This window comes from Rhinolophus ferrumequinum, chromosome 7 (assembly GCF_004115265.2).
Source record: "Rhinolophus ferrumequinum isolate MPI-CBG mRhiFer1 chromosome 7, mRhiFer1_v1.p, whole genome shotgun sequence".
NCBI lineage: Eukaryota > Metazoa > Chordata > Mammalia > Chiroptera > Rhinolophidae > Rhinolophus > Rhinolophus ferrumequinum.
The window spans coordinates 76,503,885-76,524,610 of NC_046290.1; the positions used below are offsets into that span (position 1 = coordinate 76,503,885).

Consider the following 20,726-nt stretch of genomic DNA (forward strand, 5'->3'; position numbering starts at 1 on the left):
TCTCAGCCTTTCTTTCTGTCCCAGTGAAACTTTATCTTAATGAAGACCAGCTTAGAGGGCAAGGATGGCATCTTGAGCCCCAACTGCCCTCCACTCCAATCTGAGGCTCACGCGCCAGTGTGAGTGGTCAGCCAGGTGGTGTCCTGGCTTCCTGGACGTGCCCAGGGCTCACTGCGAGGCTGCCCTCCCCACTGTCACATGGCTCACAGCGGTCCCCATCTAAAAGTAGGGCAAAAGGGACTCAAGCCAGTCTCGATGTGGGCAGACTTGCTGAGGCTCAGTCTGTCTTGGCCACCTGTCCTTTTGTAGGTTCTGATCGATGACTGTGCTTCCGCCAAATGGAGTGACATTGTGATGCTTGACAAAAATAGTAGGCTCGATTAAGAATTCCTATTCCTACTTCCCAACAATTTAGTCCATTTGCCTGTCTGCTGTGATAATGTGGACAAAGCTATCCAGGCCATCAATATTACCTACTCGGTCCATTAAGACAAGGACACGTTCTGATGAGGCCGCGGCTGGAGTTTTCAAAAGTGAAAGAGCAGCATCCCTGGACTCCTGCCAACAGTCGATTGACGGGCCAGCTACTGTTTGTATTCTCCTTGCTGGTCACCACTCTTCTGCTGCTCCTTTCCAGAACCATGACCCGTCAGTCCCCTGGAGTTGTCTGTGTGCTGCCGGAAAGGCCTCCGGAGGCCTGACACTCAGCATTCCTTTCCTGAGACCCTTGACAAACAACTGACCAACACTCTGATTAGAATTCTCCATGCCAGCTGGTTACAGTGCGAAGAAAGGGTATTCCTGGAGCCACATAAAGCACCGACTCAGAAAACTCCTTTTCTTTCTTTCTTCCATAAACTTGACATGGGAGAATATCTGAACAGGAATGACAAGACTTACAGACAAAATTAATTATTATAGTTATGAAAGGAGTTGGTGGTTTGGGATTTCCTTCTGAGCCCATGTTTAGCATAAAGTAGTCCAGCTGTGTCTTGTCCTAAGAATGGAAGGTGCACGTGAAAGTCCTGTGTGTAGTTCTTTTGCATCCACTCTGAGCCGCTCTGATTTGGGTGGGAGGGGGAAAGTGAATTTTTAAGGAGAACCGAGCGAAATCGGAGGTGAAGTTCTCTGTACTTTGATGGGAAGATCCATTCAAAATTAAACTTAGTTCAAGGAACTTTTGCTAGTGAGGCCTTCCTTGAAAATAGAGACTGCTGAATTGATCTCAACCTGCAGAAATACATTCCCTAAAATTAAGTGTCTCTAAGAAAACTGCCTCAAAATCAAGGTTCATCTACGCGTTCAAGTATTTCTAACAGATATTCAAAACCAGGATTCCCACTAAGTGGATAGTGAGAGTTCCCACTCTTGACTGACTTCAAATTTGTCTCTAATTTGGATTAAAACAATGTAATTATTTTTGGGGTGAGGAGGTGTGAGCAAAAATCTGAAACACTCACCTTATAAACTACTGAAACCGCATACATTTCCTGTCAACCTAATTCTTAGGCTCACGAATTCAAGAGAACGAGATCACAGACAACATGAGAACCACATTTCTGTTCTAAGTGAACATGGAAATTTTAGATGATACACATCTGGAATAGTCATTAAAAAGAGCATCTGCTTTCTGTGTTTAAACAGAACAATCTGGTTTTAGGAAAAAAATAAATTATAATCTGTGCTTCACTGAATAAGATAACTGTTGCTGGAGTCAAGAGGGAATAAGTTGCTTGTGCTAGTGGGCACCTGGCCAAGTGCCTTGTTGGGAATGTCCCCTCTCCTGACGCACCAGGTCCAGGACAGGTCAATGGACGCACGGAGGCAGGTGGCTGTGTGCTGCCAGTGGGAAAGAGAGATGGGACATTAAATTGCTTTCAGGCACCAAGAAAACATCAGTATTTCTCCTTTGTCCTTTGAGAGTCAATCTGTCCTTATGTGGTTCTAATCACTTGATCTGCAAATAGACAGTTTTCGTGTTATGAGATCCAACCTGGTACAGTGGGAAGAACAACGTGCTCGTGCTGAAGTCCTGGGTTTGGGTTCTGATTCACCTCATATTTATCAGTCACGTGACCTTACTTAGGCAGGTCACTTATACATCTCTGAGCCAAGGTTTTCTCACCTGTGAAAATGGGTAGGTTATCCTTCCTGTCTTTTAAGATTTGGTCATCACGTAAGAATCACTACCAAAGTACTTCCTAGACTGAGAACTGGTATATAAAGGGAAGGCATTCATGTTTTTAGGGCTTTGGTGGCAAGAAATGAGAGATCACTCTAAAAGGTTTCATTCTGACCCTCCACCTCCATTGCAAAGAATCCGAAAGCTCCAGCAAATTATGCTTAGCCAGGTCTTCACTGTTTTCCTCCTCATCTTTTTCAAGAACTCACTTCAGTTTTCTAGATTCACAGACTTGAACTCAGGTTCATGACTGTTAAGTACATGCTATGAATATGGCACCACTCTACGAGGCAAAAGAGATGAGAGATGAGAGGAGGGTGTTATCTGAGAAGAGCTTACAGAGGACAAAGGCACAAGAGGAAGGGAGAGGATGGAGCCTGGAAATAGGACACAGTGGTCTGGGTCGTGATTAGTGACCATTTGTAGCAAATAGCTACCCCAAATGCCTCTTAGAAATCAAGAACTAGAAAGTAATGGAGAACAGAACAAAACAGAAGAAACAGCGTAACATAGAAAGGTAGGTTTGGGTTCTACTCCTATTACTTCCTTGGACAAATAACCCCTTCTCTCTGGGCTGCAGTTTCCACGTCGACAAAATGAGAAGGCCCTTGCTAGCTCTCCCATTCTGATTCTCTGACTCCCTCTTGGATGGAGCAGGCTGCAAGCCCGGGAAGAACTCTGGTCTTACCCACACCTCACAGTCCCCAACAGCTGGGTCACTGTGTGACAAGCAGACTACCCGTGGACACACGTCCATCTCACAGCAGCAAGGCTGTTACCTGGTGTGGCTGTTGGAGGACAAGCTCTCCCAAGGCTGCACGCTGCAGCCGGCCACGGCAAAGGCTCCTCCACAGCTGCCGTCCAGCTTCATGAGCAGGGCCTTGGCCGCATTCTCAGCTGTCTTCCGGCAGTCGTGAGCCCGCTTGAGCATCTGAGTGATGTTTTCATCCCCTGACTGGTCTCCTACATTAGAGAAACCAATGGATTAATCAACACAGATCTGGGTTGGACAAGCCTACGAGTGAGTCGGGAGAATCAGTTCTCGGTTATTCAGGAGAGAGGAGGCATGCTGGAGAGGAACTGGCAGTGCGTGGTGGTATTCTGGGCCAGGCTCTGTCACTTAGAAGCTGTACTTAGGAAGGCATTTCTCTGCCCTGGGCTCCACTGTCCTCATCGACAAATGAAGGGTTGGCCACTGTGATCTCTGAGGTCTGTTTCCAGCTCAAACCTACTATGATTTTCTAATTATCCAGGCTCCTGGCTTCTCCTCCCACCCAGTCACAAGTCTACTGCTTTGCCATTCTTCCCGGCAGAGGGAAGGGAGAAATTGAGGCAAAACTGTGCCAGATCGCCCATGTCTACAGTTTCGGTTAGTGTAGGAAACAGAGACAAACCGAGTGGTTGAATGAGGACTTTCAACTGGCTCTGCATTTTCTGTACTGATGTGTTCCTGACCTTTCTCTCTCAGCTTGGTCACAATCAGTGGGAGCTCAAACACTTCCAAGAGCCAGGTAACAGCTGGAGCAAGAGACCAGGAGTGGCAGGCAGCAGCACAGAGCCAGACAGTAAGTTTCCTGCCTGAGACGTTCATATTCTCGTTGTTTTAAAAACCATGCTGGCCAAAGAACTGACTGGTATCTCTATGCTCTGGATCTATGGTCTCCCAACTATTTTCAAATGAAATCTTACACTAAAGCCTAAGATACAAAAATGGAAATGCAGAACTGGTTGAAGTAGTCAGGGGTGGGGTCATATATTCAGCTCCCCCACCTCCCAAGCCCACTTCTAAGGTCCAAAGAAACTCCTCTAGCTTCCCAGAGCACAGTTTGAAAACCACTGGTCTACATCCATCTAAAGTGCATGGATGAATGCCTGTGCCGTCAACATGAAACAAAGAAAAACCTCACTATAACTGATACTATGGTACACGTCACAAACTAGTACTGCTTTGCTGTACAACTATTTGGAACATTAGGGCAACATGATAGGTCAAGCATCTCTGTCAGCAGAACAGAAGAGTGAGATTTAACAGGGAAATGCCAAATATTAAGGCAATTCTCAGCCTTACAGAGAGTGGGGTGGAAATGTGGGTGCACATGTGCTGCAGACTGAGATTCCCTGGACCCCACTCTGGCCATTTCTCTGACACCTTTCATGCCTTTCTTCCTTCCACAGATAAAATATTTTCCATACACCTCACTCACTGACTGCTCTTGGAATTCAGAAGTAGGCATGATAATTACTGACTGGCTGATTTTATAAATATATCCACGAACCACCAAGGATTAGATTAATACAAAGCATTTCATGATTGATTTTTAAATATTTTAAATGCGGATTTATCTAAGCCCTTCCAGCCCCTACCAAGGAACGGTGATGAGTAGATACAAGTCTAATAAAGGGTACCTTTCAAGGACAAAATGGTTGAAGACATTCCTCTGCTGCAAACTGGAAATAAGATGATTGATTTTTTTTCCCCTTTAATTGTTCGTTTTCCTTAATACATATATTAAAAAAGAACTTGAGAGCAGGCCAAGATCATTTTAGGATCTGTTTAATATGAGGAATAAAGTTTTATGGTTCACTTAAAAGACTCTGAAAAATGAGGTTTCTAATGGAAATGCTGGCAGAGTTTCTATATCTGGGCTGGGATGGTAATATTATTAAAAAAAAACACAACAAAAAAACAAAGAGAAGAGTGGAGGATGGCCACCAGTACAAATTGAAGCCTGTTCCCTTGCTGGGTAACTTGGATACGAAGCAGGGAATTCATACCCAGGATACTTCTTTTCCTTCAGATTTGCTTCAGATTCCTGCACACGTCAAAGCTGAAGGAGGCAAAATATGTGCCTGTTCACTTGAAAAGCCAAGGCAAGGAGGTAGGAGCTGGCAAGGATGGGGAATTCATTCTGGAGGTGCCCTGATGGCGACCTTCTTTGCAAGGTGTGTCCTGGCAGGATCAGCTAACGGGGCTCAAAGCCCTAGAAGAAAAGCCGGTCCATGACAGATGGACTGGTCCTCACGTCTGGGGACTCGTGGCCTGCCCACACCAGCCCTCTCTGGCTGGGGAGGGACCTAGTCACTTTCGTTTTCTGTTTACCTGCCACTGCTTCTCCAAAGAAGATGCTGTTCTACAGTGTAGGCTCCAGCCTCGGCATTGAAAGATTCAGCCTTCCTCCCTTGCTCTCTCTTTCCTTCCGCTGCAGTGCTCTTCATGTTATCGTAAGGCCCAGGCCCACAACCACTGGAGAAGTTTTCGTAAATGTCCACACTTGTTGTTTTTCAATTAATGCCCCTTCTAGTTACTCAAAATGGAGGGACAGAAGTGGGCGGGACAGAGTAAGGGAGGGACAGGGAGGGGAGGTGGGTCGGTAGACACCTCTCGTCCACCTCGGGGCTGATGGCGTTAGCATTCTGTGAAGCTAATGAGAGCAGGGTGAGATACCATTTCCTCTGCGTTCATAAGACACCTGGAGACGAGGTAGAGGGACCTCATGCTTCAAAACTACCCAAAAGAACAAGACCCTGGAGAAAAGGCACAGCCAATAAGAGCTGCGAGATGAGGCAAAGGCCACACGGGCAGCAGCACAGAGAAAGGTTGTGGAAAAGCCAGTCCTTTTCATCAAAAACGTGGGCCTCCTGCTCCATCTGGTTCTACTGTCAGCCTGGGAGAATATGTTTCCTAAGAGGGCTTGTTTGTTTTAACTTGTCTGTACTTCTGTTTCCACTCCAGTTCTTGTTGCATTCAACATAAACAATTTACTCACTCAGTCATGAGGAAAAAACCGAAAAACACACTTGACAAGCAAATTTCATGTTGTCAGGAGGTGTTCCAATGCCAACAGCCGAGATGGTGGCAGTAGAGCAAAAGGGGCAGGGGACGAGATGAGAAGAGGGATGCAGGAGCTCGGGCCACACTTACCAGGGGAGGACCCCAGGCCAGCTGCACGGAACTGCCCCAGGATGAGGCTCTGCTCGCTCTCAGCCAGGGCCAGGAGGAGTTCATAGGCTTCTATGCACTGCTCACTGAAACAGAAGCACATGGCATCCTCAACTCTGGCAGAGGAGCCGGAGCCTCCGCACTGCAGGGCTCTTCCCACCGGCTCCACACCTGCCTCTCAGCCGCGCTGTCCAGTGAGCCAGGAAACACCCTGTATAAAACCAGGACTTGCTCTGCCCGCCCCCCACCCCTGGCCCTTAACTTCAAACTAGGATCTAGAAACTATAAGAGAAGCAATAAAAGTGGGACAGGCAAGTTTGTTGCCCCTTGGATGATTAGCTAGAAGGGAAAGGTAACAGGCCTGCGGTAGCCAGCCTCCAAGATGGCCCCCCCCGACCCTCCATGCTGGTATCCACACCCTTGTGTCATCCTCTTCCACGTTGTACCAGGGTTGGTCTGTGTGACTAAGACAATATGGCATAAGTGATGGTCCAAGATTAGGTTATTAAAAACACTGTGACTTCCATCTCGGTCACTCTCTCCCTGCACTTTCTCCCTTGGGTCATCCTTTCAAGAGGAGGGACTCTTGAGCAGGCCTATGGAGGGGCCCATGTGCTGGGAAACTAAGTCCTCCAGCCAATGGCTAGTGAAGCACTGAGGACTCCACCATATACCGTGTGAATGGGCCTCCTCAGAAACAGACCCGTCAGCTGTAGTTAAGGTTTCAGATGACACAGTCCTGGCTGATGACTTGACCAGAACCACAAAAGAGGCCCTGAGCTAGAAACACCTAACTAAACCACTCCCAGATTCCTGACCCTAAGAACTGTGACATAATACATAGTTAAATAATAATAGGTAACTAATATAACACCACAGAAAGGAGACAATTTTGACCAGCAAAAAGACTATTTTGACCTAGACCTGCACTATTCAATATAGTAGCCACTACCGTGTTTCCCTGAAAATAAGACGTAGCCAGACCATCAGCTCTAATGCGTCTTTTGGAGCAAAAATTAATATAAGAACCGGTCTTATTTTAATACTACATAAGACCAGGTATAATATAATATAACATAATATAATATAATATGATATAATATAATACCGGGTCTTATACTAATTTTTGCTCCAAAAGATGCATTAGAGCTGATGATCCAGCTAGGTCTTATTTTCAGGGAAACATGGTAACCACATGTGGCTATTTAAATGAAAAAGAATGTAAGTTAAATGAAATGAAAAATTCAGTTCCTCCACTGCAATAGCCATATTTCATTTTTAATAGCTGTATGTGGGTATGTGGCTAGCAGTTACCATATTGGACCGCACATAACAACAGTTCCATCACCACAGTTCTAATTGATGCTTATAAAATTGTCTCATGAAATACACACTCTCTGACAAGAGTTTGACTTTGGATTTCTAAAAGAAAAAACACTGGTCTCTCTTCTTTGTGCCCACCATCATGGAAAACACCAGATAGAAAATCAAGGAGCGACCCTTTTCTCATCGCCACTGGTGACCCAATATGGACCCCTGTTGGCACGGGAGGTGGAGCATGTGTGCAATGCCCTAGTGTTCCCAGACAAGATGTCTGCAGGAGCGAAAATCCAACCTAAGCAAATAACCGATGAGCTTCTCCAAGCTGAGCTGGGAAATATTGCTGTACTCAACATTTAGTCAACAGACCATCTGTTTTTTTTACTGTCTTTACTTTCATCTTCCTTTACTAAGAGATAAGGAAAAGGGCCCAGTCACTAGGTCTGGGTGTTGGCAGCTCCTCCTTTCACGAGCTCCACCTTTTGGGTTAGAGACGCTGGGACATTGCTTCATCTGTGAGGATGAAAGGCACAGTAGCCTGTTTCCAGCGTTATCAAAAAAGGATTATCTGTTTGTTTTGGTGTGTCTGTAAACAAGTAAGATTGCTCTCTAGCTTTGGTCTTGTGTATTTTGGTTTGATTTTGTTTTTCAAAGAGATGACGTTTCTTAAAACAATAGAGAACTTTGTAGAGGATGTCAAGAGTGAGATACAGTCACTACTCTGGGACCTTGACACATACACCTAAGTGGTGACACTAATAAAATAAGCATATGAAAACAATCATAAGGCATAGCTTTGTAGTTATTAAAAAAAGCAATAATTTAAAAATAGATAAATTCCAAAACTGATGAGGCTAAAAAAAGTGGTACATTCAGATACTACTCGCTCAGTGATGAATGAATCATAGTCATTTAAACTGGCTTGTTTTTATAGGGAAAAACTGGCAGCATGCCTGAAGACCCATGAAAATATTCTTATCCTTTGACCTATAATTCCTGTTTCAGAGAGTTTATCCTGAGGAAAACATTAAGAAGAATGAAGATATTATCTGTATTAAATTATTCACCATAGAATTATTTTCAATGTCAAAGTCTGCAAAAGTCTAAATGTCTGTTAGAGAAATGAGTAAATAAAATAATATAAAATTGATGCAGGGGGTACAGCCATTCAAAATAAATGGAAACTATTAAGCAACATTGCAAAACTATAATACATTGAAGAAACAATGCACTAGATTTATAGCAATGTAAAATATATATGAATAAAGACTGAAAAGAACGAATATGAATAAAGAATGAAAAGAACAACAAATGAATACATAACACAAACATTGATTATTTTGAAAGATATTACTTGAGTGACATAATATTTAAATTGCATATGCGGGCAGAAACATACTGGTTTACTAACACCATACTCATCACTATTATTTTCTTAATTGCTACAAGGGTGCTCATTGATTTTCAACACGTGTCACACTAGTATTTGTTGGTCCACCCCTGGCCCCCCATGTCTTCTACAAGCCTGCTTTCTACTTGTATACCGGTTACTATGGACACAGCGATGCACGAAAGCGGCCCCTCCGTTTCCCACCTGTACTGAAGGGCCAGCCTCAGCGCTGTGGCGTTGGATTCGTATTTTCCCACCAGCATGCTCATCCTCTCAGCGTTGCTTTTGCATTCTTCCAGGGTTATGGTCAGGAGGTCATTTTGGGATTTGAGATGTTCAATACGGCTACAAAGGGAGAAAAATCTCTTTCACAACGTCACACTAGAATTACAATTAATTTGCCAATATTTTAGGCATCGAATCTAGATTCAGGCTGGAAATGCAGGTTAGGATGTGAGCTTCTCAGATGTTTTAGCAAATGTATCTGACATGAAATAATAAAGGAAGCAGCTCGAAGTAAAAGAACTAAGTTCTGTGTGAATTGGAAATGAAAATAAGCCCCCTGGTTATTTCCCACCCAACCATCGAGACACCACATGCCCAGGTACTGGGGATATACCAGGGTAAGGAGCCAACCACGTGACCTCAGGCTGTCATGAAAGGCATGATGGTACACTTCAATAAACACCCCCCCTCCGGGGACAAATGAAAAGCAGCACCATAGTCATAGCTACTATTTGCTGGGCTCTTGCTCAATAACCCTCCCAATAGCCCTTTGAATTAATAATTATTAGTCCCATTTCTCAGAGGAGGAAGTAGAGGCACAGAAAGGTTAAATACTCTGCCCTGAGATTTGAACCAGGTAGTTTGACCCTCGGTCCTGTACCCTTCATCACTTACTACAGAGCAGAAGCAAAAGATGAATCAGTGAGTGAACAAGAAACTGCCCTGAAAGGCCTCTGCATGGGAAGTGGACCAGGAACTGTGGAGTGTGTCCAGAGCATCTTCCAGGTTGGACAGTCCCACAGCTGCTAACTGCTGGTGGGATAAGCAGTGGGAACATTATGCTTTATAGGAATCAGAACTATAAATTCAGAGCAAATGAGTGTATGGCATAGTCGGAGAAACAAGCCTTCAGCTTCTATGTATTGTCCCAGGATCTGATGATCCTCTAGGTGCCAACGATTTATTTTCCGTGGGACACGCCCATTTGTAGTACCCTGACCACCACGTCTTAAAGAGACAAAGGGTTTCCCACAAAATGCAACTGACTCTTGAAACGTTAAGGGGTTTGGAAGCCATTTGCCTTGAGGATCAGTGTGACACCCACATGGAAATATCCGAAAACAGCTGGATATGTGAGATTGGCACTTAGAAGAGAGGTCTGGGCTGGAGGAACTTGGGAGTCATGGAAACATAAATACCTGTTACAGTCATGGGAGTGGGTAAACATCACCTCTAGGAGAGTGTTGCTAGAGGAAGGAAATTTGTCATGACCCAAGTGAGGGAGAATATTTTAAGAAGGAAGGAGTAGCCTATTTGTGGGATGTTGTAATCTTACAACTGCGTATCTGAGAGCAGAATATGGAGACATCCACACGGGAGAAGCCTGGAGTGTGTATAATTAAGACAACTGTGAAGCTTAGGCCACGGTCAATTCAATGTAAGGTGTCACAAGAATATACTTTTCTGCCCTTGTTCACATTAAGGCCTCTTGAAACAGTCACTTTCTCATTTACTCTTAAACTTGCTCCAGTGTACATTTGGTCCCCACTAATTAGATAAGGATGTTTATCTAACTCACAGACCTCCATATGGCCAAATCCATGCTAATGGCCTTTTCAGACAACAGTTTACGAATGGACTACTCCTTCCTTTTTAAATTGTCCTCCCTCATTTGGGTCATAACAGGTCTCTACTAGTTTTCTTCCTGCCTTAAAGGACATTTCTTCCATCTCCTTTGCTGGCTCCTTATTCTCTATAAAATTTGTGAGGGTTGGTACTTCCTCAGGGCTCAGCACTGGGACCCCTACTCTATCAACACTCTCCTAGAGGTGATATTTACCCACTCCCATGACTGTAACAGGTATTTATGTTTCCATGACTCCCAAATTTCTCCAGCCCAGACCTCTCTTCTAAGTGCCAATCTCACATATCCAGCTGTTCCCTGATCATTCCATTTCGATGTCACACTGACAACTCAAATTTAACATTCCCAACTGAAACTCTTGATTTTCCCTAAACCTCGTCTTTCTCCTTCTTTTCCATTTTAGTAAATGCCACAACCATCTACTCAACAATAAAGGCACGACACCTGAGAATCTTCTTGGAGAACATCCCTTTCTCTTAAATCCAGGTCTAATCCAACTGCCGCTTCCACTGATCTTTCTAGCAAACATATACTGACTCCTGACACGTTGGTCCACTGCAATACTCTCTCCGCTTCTGCTCTTGCCCCCACCCCTTTCAATTCCTCACACCTGAGTGATCTTTCAAAATTTAAATAAGATCTGTTCTCCCCCTACCTAAAACCCTTTAAAGACTTAACAGTGACACTTAGAACAAAGAATAAACTTTGTCCACGGTCTCAAAATCCATGTCCCACCTGCCCTGAGGACTCTGCCATCTTATCTCATGTAATTCCTCCTCTCACCGTATTTTAGTTCCATGGGCCTTTGGGCAGTTCCTACTTTATTCCAACTTTTTCCTAGCCTTCAGGTTGGTAAACTGGCCTATAAGACTCTTCTTACTTTGTCATATGGATGTTCCTTTATAATCTCAACTCAAATGTCCCCTCTTCAGAGGGGGGGATGTCCCTTCCCTGGCCACCTATGGAAAAATCAACCCACCCTGTTATTCTACCACTGTGCCCTATTTACTTGGAGCTTTCTTATGATGGGTCTTTATTTGTTTGCTTTTTGTCTAGCTCCCCTAACAGAATATACGCTCCATTGGAACAAGGATCTTATCTGTTTTACTTTCTTTTGCATGCCAAATAGCCTAGCACATAGTAAGTAGGTGCTTAACACCGATTTGTTAAATGAGGAAACACTTTTCAGTAGGTATGACCCCCTCCCCATGCAACCCCCACACACATACTCACAAAGTTAAAAGTTGTCAGTTTTTGGAGTGTAACAGGCCCCCAACTTTGAGATAGGTAGTTAACTAACAGATGTGAGGGCACATTGGTAGATTATTTCTAAGAATCCCACGTTGTAGTAGCAGCGATGATCACAGACAGGACCGTGGAGGTGAGGTCAAAGGGCAGGGCGTAGAATCATGGGTAGGCTATTTAATAGCTCTGGACTTAAAACAAGTCACCCGCTGTGGAAGCCTTTGTTTTTTCATTTGCAAAATGGGACTATTCTGCCTTCCCAAGTTGATTAAGTTGTCTGTGAGAGCCCTTTGTATACTATTAAACACCATAATAATGTGAGCTACAAGCACCAAATAGGGAGGGTGCCAAAAAATGCATACACATTTTAAGAAAGGAAAAAACTATTAAAATTGTAATACTCAATATATACTGATAACAAAAGATGACTACAAGTCACCTTTGACTTCTGCAATTACAAGAGGTGCTCAAAGTGGTTACCATCAGCGTCCAGACACTCCTGATTATGGCGAACTAATGCTTGAGCAACACTGACCAACGAGTCCACTTGTATATGTTTTTTTTTTTTTGGCATCCCTGTATTTCCCTCTTCTTTCGACTCTCCTAGGTGCACATACTGTGTTTCCCCGAAAATAAGACCTAGCCGGACAATCAGCTCTAAAGTATCTTTTGGAGCAAAAATTAATATAAGAACCGGTATCGTATCGTATCATATCATATCATATCATATAATATCATACCCAGTCTTATAGTAAAATAAGACGGGGCCTTATATTAATTTTTGCTCCAAAAGACACATTAGAGCTGATTGTCCGGCTAGGTCTTATTTTCAGGGAAACACGGTAACTGGAGAGAAAGGAACCTCCCCCAGGTTCAACCAGCAAGCAGGCTTGTTAAATCCCAGAATCTGTACAGAGGAGATCCTCACTAAAAAGAGAGTGCCCGAAGGCATCTGACTTCATTAAATCGCAAAGGGCATACCTGATTCCATTTTTAAGCACTCCCTAGCCTGTTATACGAGAGGACTGCTTCTTTCCTGCTACAAGGTAATCATCAGAATTGTCACTCTTAAGTAGTTTGGATTTAATAAGGAAACCATTTAATTTCAAAATTTAAAATGACCTAGATTGGCACATTTCCTTAGTTCCCAAGTACTGTATTAAACAATTTCAAATCAGGGAGGACTAACATGATAATTCAATTTATTCAGGTTTGCCATACGCAAGGGGAATGCCATTAAGCCATGGTGGATGGGGAGTGGTATCTGCATGTCTTTCTGGTTAGTTCATAAGCCTTTCCAATTCCTACTATGCTGTCTAGGTCAAGGAAGCCAGGCCACACTCCATGTGATGCGACAGTCCATTCTGCCACTGCAGGACCAATTCTGAGTCACAGTGGTTACCATGGTTTGGCCCTGGTCCTTCCACTTTGCTTTTTTTAGCAGTGCTTTCTCATTGTTGGGATGACATACAAGCCGATCTTTGACCAGAGGCAGGAGTGCAAACTCAAACTACCCCTGTTGTGAAACTTGGGAAGAATCCATACAACTGGGTATATGGTAAAATCATTCTAAGTGGGATGGGATATAGAGACTGTGGTTTGTGCACATGTGCAAAGAACATAAACAAAATTAGGCAGCCCTGAGAGCCTGGTTAGGCCAGCATGCCTGGTCAGTCGGTTTGCCTTTGCTGGTCCCTGGCGCCTCCCTCCAGGCGCCCCTGGGATGCTGACTCAACATTCCAGAACTTCTCTCTGTGGTTCTCGGCAGCACAGGACTGCATGCTTGGTGGCCATCTTGTCATTCTGACCTACTTGTCATTCCATACGAACTGCTCCAGAAATTGCAACACAATTTCTGAGAGACAGTGCCAAATGAAAAGGTAGGACCCCTGGTTCATAAAGTAAGAATTTAAAACGGTGACAGCAGAGCAGGAAAGCATGGGGTCCTTCTAAGCATGAGGCCGTGTGCATGTGACTGCACAGGTCTCCTGCCCACGAAGCCCACCCTGACTGCTGGAAGTGCTCCTCTGATGAGCAAGATGGTGGAAACGCCCACCCACCAGCCTGAGAGCATCATTCGACAATACACAAGCCAACGTGAATCTATCTTTGCAAAAGGGAAGGAGGGCAGCTCCCACCACCACTCAAATATACAGGAATTCTCCTTACCTATTCAGCCGTTCCGTTTCCACCTCAAACTCTCTAATTTTGCTTTCAGAGATGGCCGATCCATGTGAGTAGAGTGTTTGGAAGATTTCTTGGATGTTGGAGCAGTCCTGAAGAGAGTGGGCCAGGTGTTCTGCCACGCTGCTGGATACCTGTACAGGTGAGCATTTAGTCCCCCTCTGGACAGTGTCACTTCAAGGACACAGGTCCCCAGGCATGTTTTGCATGCAAAACAATTTAAAGCTGGTATTCCTCGAGGATTGGGCACCAGGAGATAGTTACCCTAATGTTTTTCAGTTTGCGTAATATGATTCTAGGATAAAAACTATGTACTGTGAAAGCAATACATAAACAGGAGCAAAATACAGCTGCATCCTTCAAACGCATGCTGCTGGGGGATGCCTCTTTAGAGTCCCTGAAATTTTGGATATTGAGCAGAGTCAGGACTCCCTTCCCCTTTCCTGAATGCCTTCCCCTCCAGGTCCCTGTCTCTGGCTGCTATAGCCAAGGAGAGTGGCAGACTCCTTTATTTTCATAATTGGAATTTGGCGTGGAATCTGGATGCGCACAATTTTTGCTCAGCAATTAGGGCCTTAGAAGTGCTATTCAGGCTCTCCCAACCCCTGAAGATCAAATAGCTCGCTCTCCCAGCCTCATCCCCACTCCTAAAAGGTGTCTCCCAGGGAACCAAGAATACTCCCTTTCCACTACCCATCAGCTTACAACCCCAGGGGGTTGGCTGGCTCTTCAAATGAACACTCTGGTACTGAGCTGGAAGGTTCTGGTCTGTCATAGCACGGGGCCACACTTCAAATGCAGCATTTATCCCCACTGGAGCGCACATTGCCTTCCAAGAAGGATGTACAAAAGGTGAAGTTCTTTTAGAGCGTCCTGACTCACTTAGTCTTTGGGGAACAGGGTGATATGAAGCAGACAGTTCAAGATTTTCATCTATATCACTAGTAACTAGACCTAAATCATTTCTTTCTGACCGGTTTTAAGTAGAGGGGGAAAAAAATTCTCCCTTAAAGCCAAAGAAGTAATTCACCATGTGGAAATCACTGCACATTTTCATCTGACCCTTTGGAAGGAAATCGGGTATGATTTATTATAATTAATGGGTTTACTGGAGGTGAACTTTGGAAGTTGCCCCATCATCTCTAAGCCATTGTCTGTGAAGCTCTGTTGGGGACTTTCTTGCTTTGCTTCTCATGAACACTCACCCCAATGCTGCTGATTTCTGAGCCCAGGACTGGCCGATCAGACGATGAGGATTCAGACCTGGTCTTTGATAGCTTCACCCTCTCAGCAATCTTAAAAAGACAAAACAAGTTATCCATAAACGATAGGCCCCTCTACAGAGAAACTGTTGAGACTGTGCATACAGGGCTATTGTTTAACTAAATTAGCAACTAAAGTGATGAATCAATTTCTTAAAAATAACTCACTTGTCTAATTTTTCTACGATCCACTTAACCCCGGGTTTTTCAATCTCAGCATTACTGACATTTTGGGTTGGCTATTCTCTGCGGTGGGGGGCTATTCTGTGCATTGCAGGGTGGTCAGCCCCATCCCTGGCTTCTAGCCACAAGATGCCAGTTGCATAGTAGTACAACTAGCCAGGAGCCAGTTGTGACCATCAAAAATGTCTCCAGACATTGCGGGGACAAAAATCACTTCCGGATGAGAAACACTGGTTTGGCCTAAGTTACCCAACTCGATGGCTGAGAATCAACCTCTGGTGGAGACCAGCAGGGCCACCAGGTAAGAGGGGAAATATCATTTGAACACTCTATCCGGGTAGACTCAACATACGAGCCTGGGGCTGTGGCACAGAACGGGTGGGGCTCCTTCTCACATCTGCCATGGCCTGTCCATCATAAGCTATTTTTCTGCTGGCAGGGCTGTGGGTCCTATAAGTGGGGAGATTATGGTTCATCACTCAGGGTCCTCGAGAGTATCTCTCCATCTACCCCTTAGTATTGTACAACCTGACAAAATGTCTCACTCTCCACAGTGACTTGTCAGCTCAGTGACATACTCCAGCCGGCTGATTAATGAGCCCGAGTCCAGGTTGCAGCTGAGAGACGCTTAAAACTATTAGTGGGTTATCTCTTCCTGCAGCTCCAGCGAGGCAGGGAGGCCTGTGAGAGACCCTGGGGAAGCCCCTTGGGGCCGTCTGAGCTTATTCACATGCCTGCATAGAGGCCATGCTGGGTAGAGACTGGGCTTCCAGATAACAGGACGTGTTCCTGCCGTCCCCGGAGCTCACCTTGGCGATGGGGATGTCATTGCTACTGCTGCTCGTGCTCAGCTCCCCGGTGCTGGGGTTAACTGGGCGATTGGTGGACGTGAGGCGGCCGGGGCTGGAGGGCCCTGTGGCCTGCACGCTCTGCAGCCGAGTTTGAAGCTCTCGCACCTGAAATAACAACGCCTTTAGACACAGCTGGTGGTTTCCTTGACCAAAGAGCAAAAGAGCCAGATGGATGGACGGTAGGGCTTTCATTTACGTTGCGGGATTAGCTTCACTGAAAAGCTAAGTTGGTCGAGTCCACATAAAAGTCACTGTGTTCTTAACCAGGCCTGCCGTTGGCCGTCATCCGCTCTTCACAAGCATGAGGTGAACATGTTCTCTAAGGCACCGGAAGCTTCCAGCAGAGGTGGAATGACCATTAACTTTAAGGACTGTTTATTCATTCAGCCTCATGTGCCTGATACCTGATGCTGTCCTGGGTACTCCAGAGAGAGACGCCAGGATGAAATCTCCACTGCATGGAACTCGGAGCTCAGAGAGAGAGACAAATTTCAACACAAGTGCTAGCTAGAGCGCTGCAGGAAGCAGAAAAGGAGAAAAATGTGCCTCCATCTGGAGTCATCAGAGAAGAATTAAGGAGGGAGCAGTACTGAGCAGAGTCTTACAGGTGAACAGGTTCTCACAGATGAGTAAGGGGCTGGCTTTGGGGGTGTGTGGGTGAGTTGGGGCGGGGAGAACAGCTTGCACAAGCATACAGGCATCGGGACGACATGCCGTGTTTGAAGAACTGCAAGTTATTCAGTCTGTGTGGTGTAGGAGTGAGATCAGCACTGGCGAGGAGGTGAGACTGAGGTGAAGAGACAGAGATGCTAGCACAGCTTCCCCCTAGGGACTTCAAGATGGGATTAGCCCTGGGGTGCTGGGAAGGAATATCTAAGCAGCCCTTTTGTATAAAAATGAAAGACAGGGTCCTCTGAATGACATTTAAAACACACATTTACCTGCACGGAATTTAAATGTCCAAATCCTATTTCTCTATGGTTACGGCTCCGTGACAAAGGGAGAAGCGTTCCAAGTAAGTGAAGACAGTTGTTAGAAATTGGTCTTTCTGATGACCTTGATCACGGTTCTATCATTGGGTCTGACATCTATCTTAAAGGACAACCTGACTACAGCACCCAAGGGCCCTTACAAGGGGTGCCCGGCCCTACTGGGAAGAATTAGCACCGGGATGTCTAAGGCAGGGCTTTCCAAACTTGTAGGTGCACAGAATGCCCTCGAAGGCTTGTTAAAACCACAGGGCGCCACCCGAGGGACTCTGATTGAGTAGATGGAGACAAAGCCCAGGATCTGTCTGTCTAACAAGTTCCCAGGAGATGCTGATGGTTGGTCAGGGGTCCACATCTTGAGCAGCATTGACCTAAGGGACGCCCAGGGCGATACAGTACCTTAGTCCCAGAGACAGGAGGGGCAGAGCCACACCCCTGACTGCCCTGGTGCCAAAACCCTTCTAGGCAAACCCTTCTCTAAAAGCAACTGGAAAGCTTTTCATATTCAATCTCTTGGATATCTCCATCTTGCTAAATTGGGAACCAAAAGTAATTGAAATTTCAATAATTCATCAACATATTAGAAGCCAAAGCCAAAATAGGAAAATTCCCTCAGAGCAAATTGCATTCAGTAGTGAAACAGCTAAAAAGTGCCTAACGCTCTGCTGCAGCTTCCAGTAACAGTGGGTTGATAGAAATGTGTGTTGTCCTCATCGCATGCCAGACACAGGGCTGACTTCAAAATAGTTTAAAGACTAGAAAACTCATGCCTGTTGAAGCCAAATGGTATTGCTGGTGAGAGATTATGCGGCTTATTCTGGAATGGTGTCCAACAAACCAAGAATGCACCCGTACTGTAGTGTGGAAGCCGCAATTCGCTGCATGGCAAAAGGAGAGGGCCCATTTCCCCATTGGGCCACCTTACTGGAACCCAGGAAACCTCCCTGGTGAGGACCATGGATGTCAATTCTATTGCTGTGAAAGTCTGATGAGATCCTGAATAGTTAACAATGTTAACACCACTCCAAAAATCTAAAGCGTGTCTGAGTCATTCACAAAACAATCAGTGTTCTCTCCCTAGATTTTCAATTGGCCCACTCATCTTGCTTTTAAAAAACACTCAATGTACGGTGATGGAAGGGGAGCTGTCTCTGGGTGGTGAACACACAGTGTGATTTATGGATGATGTGATTCAGAATTGCACAACTGAAATCTTTGTAATTCTACTAACAATTGTCACCCCAATAAATTAAAAAATAAAAAAAAAAAAACAAAAAAAAAAAAAACAAAAAAACACTCATCTTGCTTTTAAAATTGTCCTGGGTAATTTATAAAAACTTCATTAAAACTTCCTGTGTTTTAAAAAACTTCTTCTAATCACTAAAGTAAAACATGTTCAGTATGGAAAATTTAGATGACACTGAAAAATAAAAACAGACAAAGTACCTATATTATTTCCTTCTATACAGAGACAAGTGCTTCTAATCATTTTCTACAGCATGTTTATGACACATACTTAAAATACTTACTATATCTAAATACCCATTTTCATTTAAAAATGAACATCTTTGAAAACCAAAGGGAGTGTAATGAGCCTGTCATGGAAAGAAAAACAGCTGGTTAAGTTAAATAGCCTTCTCTCCCCTCTAGGTTTGGGGATGGGGGTGGGTCTTAATCTCAATGAATAAATCCACAGAAAGGAAGGTTACAGTTTGCTGGTCCAGCCCAGGTAAGGCTTAGGAGGAGCAGAGACACAGCTATTAGAGCCTCACTTTTATATTCACCCATCATAGTAGGTTCGATTGTGTTCCCCCAAAAGATATATCTAAGTTCTAAACTCCTCGGTACCTGTAAATGTGACCTTATCTTGAAATATGGTCTTTGCAGATGCAATTAAATTAAGGCTCTCAAGATGAGATCATCCTGGACTTAGGGTGGGCTCTAAATCTAATAACTGGTGTCCTTGTAAGGAACAGGAGAGGGAGATTTGAGGCAGACACAGGGAAGAAGGTCATGTGAAGATGGAGGCAGAGATTGGCCACAAGTCAAAGAACACTAGGAGCTACCAAAAGCTGGAAGGAGCAAGAAAGGATTCTTTTCCAAGCCTTTGGAGGGAGTACAACTCTGCCAACAACTTGATTTCGTGTACTCAAGAACTGTGAGAGAATACATTTCTGTTGTGTTAAGCCACCAAGGTTGAGGTAATTAACTAATATATCCATCTTTTATTGAGAATATTTTATTAAAGAAAATATGTTACTCTCTACAAAATCCGTGGTTTGGAGTCAGGCGATAGGCAGGAATCACAGCTCCTTTAAGCTAGGAATCGACATGTGTAGGAAGGTCAATTCATCCCCCTTTTCTCAATTGGAGTTCTTCAACAACAGAATAGAGAACGTGATTTTTCAGTGGCCATTTTCTTACTTCTCCTAAAATTAGTATGTAGCCAGTCCCCATCCCAATGCCCAGAAGTTAGTCTGTTACATACATTGGAAACCTGGTAGAGTATGAAGGTAAGCTTCTTGTCTTTTGGGGGTTCAGATCTGGCCAAACATTACAATGTGAAACATACTCTGAAAAGGGGTATCAACAAGAGTGTCAACGTGTAAAGGACACATTACCTCTGCCTTCCCAGAGTAAGAAACACTGGGATTCAACCTAGAAGGTTGATTAGTTTGTTCAACAAGCAAACACAAAGAAAAAGGCAATGGGAGAGGCTCTGAAGGATTCGAGGAAGGAAATGACATGAAAATGCTAGGACTCTGCTTCTCTCATTTATACCTTAATGAATCCCAAGGGAGAAAAGGGTCTTATAAAAATCATTTGATCACAGAGAGAATGGATGGGAGTGAAGAAGGAAAAGGAGGTGAGTCAAGAGCTGCACTGACAGTTCAGGTGAGAAATGATGAGGGCTCAAACACAGTGAAGTGGGAGTGAAAATGACAAAATACACGCCGGACCAGCATTGTCCACTAGAATTCCCGGTAATGATGGAAATGTTCTGTAGTTGCTCTGTCCACTATGGCAGCCAGGAGCCTCATGTGGCTACCGAGTACTTCTCACGTGCATAGTGTACTCGAGAAACTGAAGTTTTAATTGTATTCTGTTCTCATCTATTTAAATTCAAATTTGAATAGCTGTACGTCACTAGTAGCTACTGTATTGGTCAGTGCCGTTCTAGAACTATTCAAGGAAGTTAAAAAAAAAAAATAACCCAAACTTCTGATTGGGTGACTTAGTGGATCATGGCGCTACTCAGCAAAATGGGGAAAACATAAGGAGGAGTTGATTTTTCAGAGAGAAGTCAAGA

The 20,726-nt window shown here is 44.4% G+C and overlaps 1 protein-coding gene across 3 annotated transcripts in view; it reads right to left on the bottom strand.

The window, feature by feature from the left end:
- The window catches only part of MCC (MCC regulator of WNT signaling pathway), a 383,535-nt gene that overhangs the window by 31,758 nt on the left and 331,051 nt on the right, over positions 1 to 20,726 (bottom strand). For all 3 annotated transcript variants that reach the window (XM_033110748.1, XM_033110747.1, XM_033110749.1), the window contains 6 exons: positions 16,386 to 16,532; positions 15,337 to 15,426; positions 14,117 to 14,265; positions 9,037 to 9,177; positions 6,105 to 6,208; positions 2,962 to 3,145 (listed from right to left, as the gene is read on the bottom strand). In XM_033110748.1, coding sequence (XP_032966639.1) covers positions 2,962 to 3,145; positions 6,105 to 6,208; positions 9,037 to 9,177; positions 14,117 to 14,265; positions 15,337 to 15,426; positions 16,386 to 16,532 — 815 coding nt within the window. The remainder of the gene's footprint in view (positions 1 to 2,961; positions 3,146 to 6,104; positions 6,209 to 9,036; positions 9,178 to 14,116; positions 14,266 to 15,336; positions 15,427 to 16,385; positions 16,533 to 20,726) is intronic.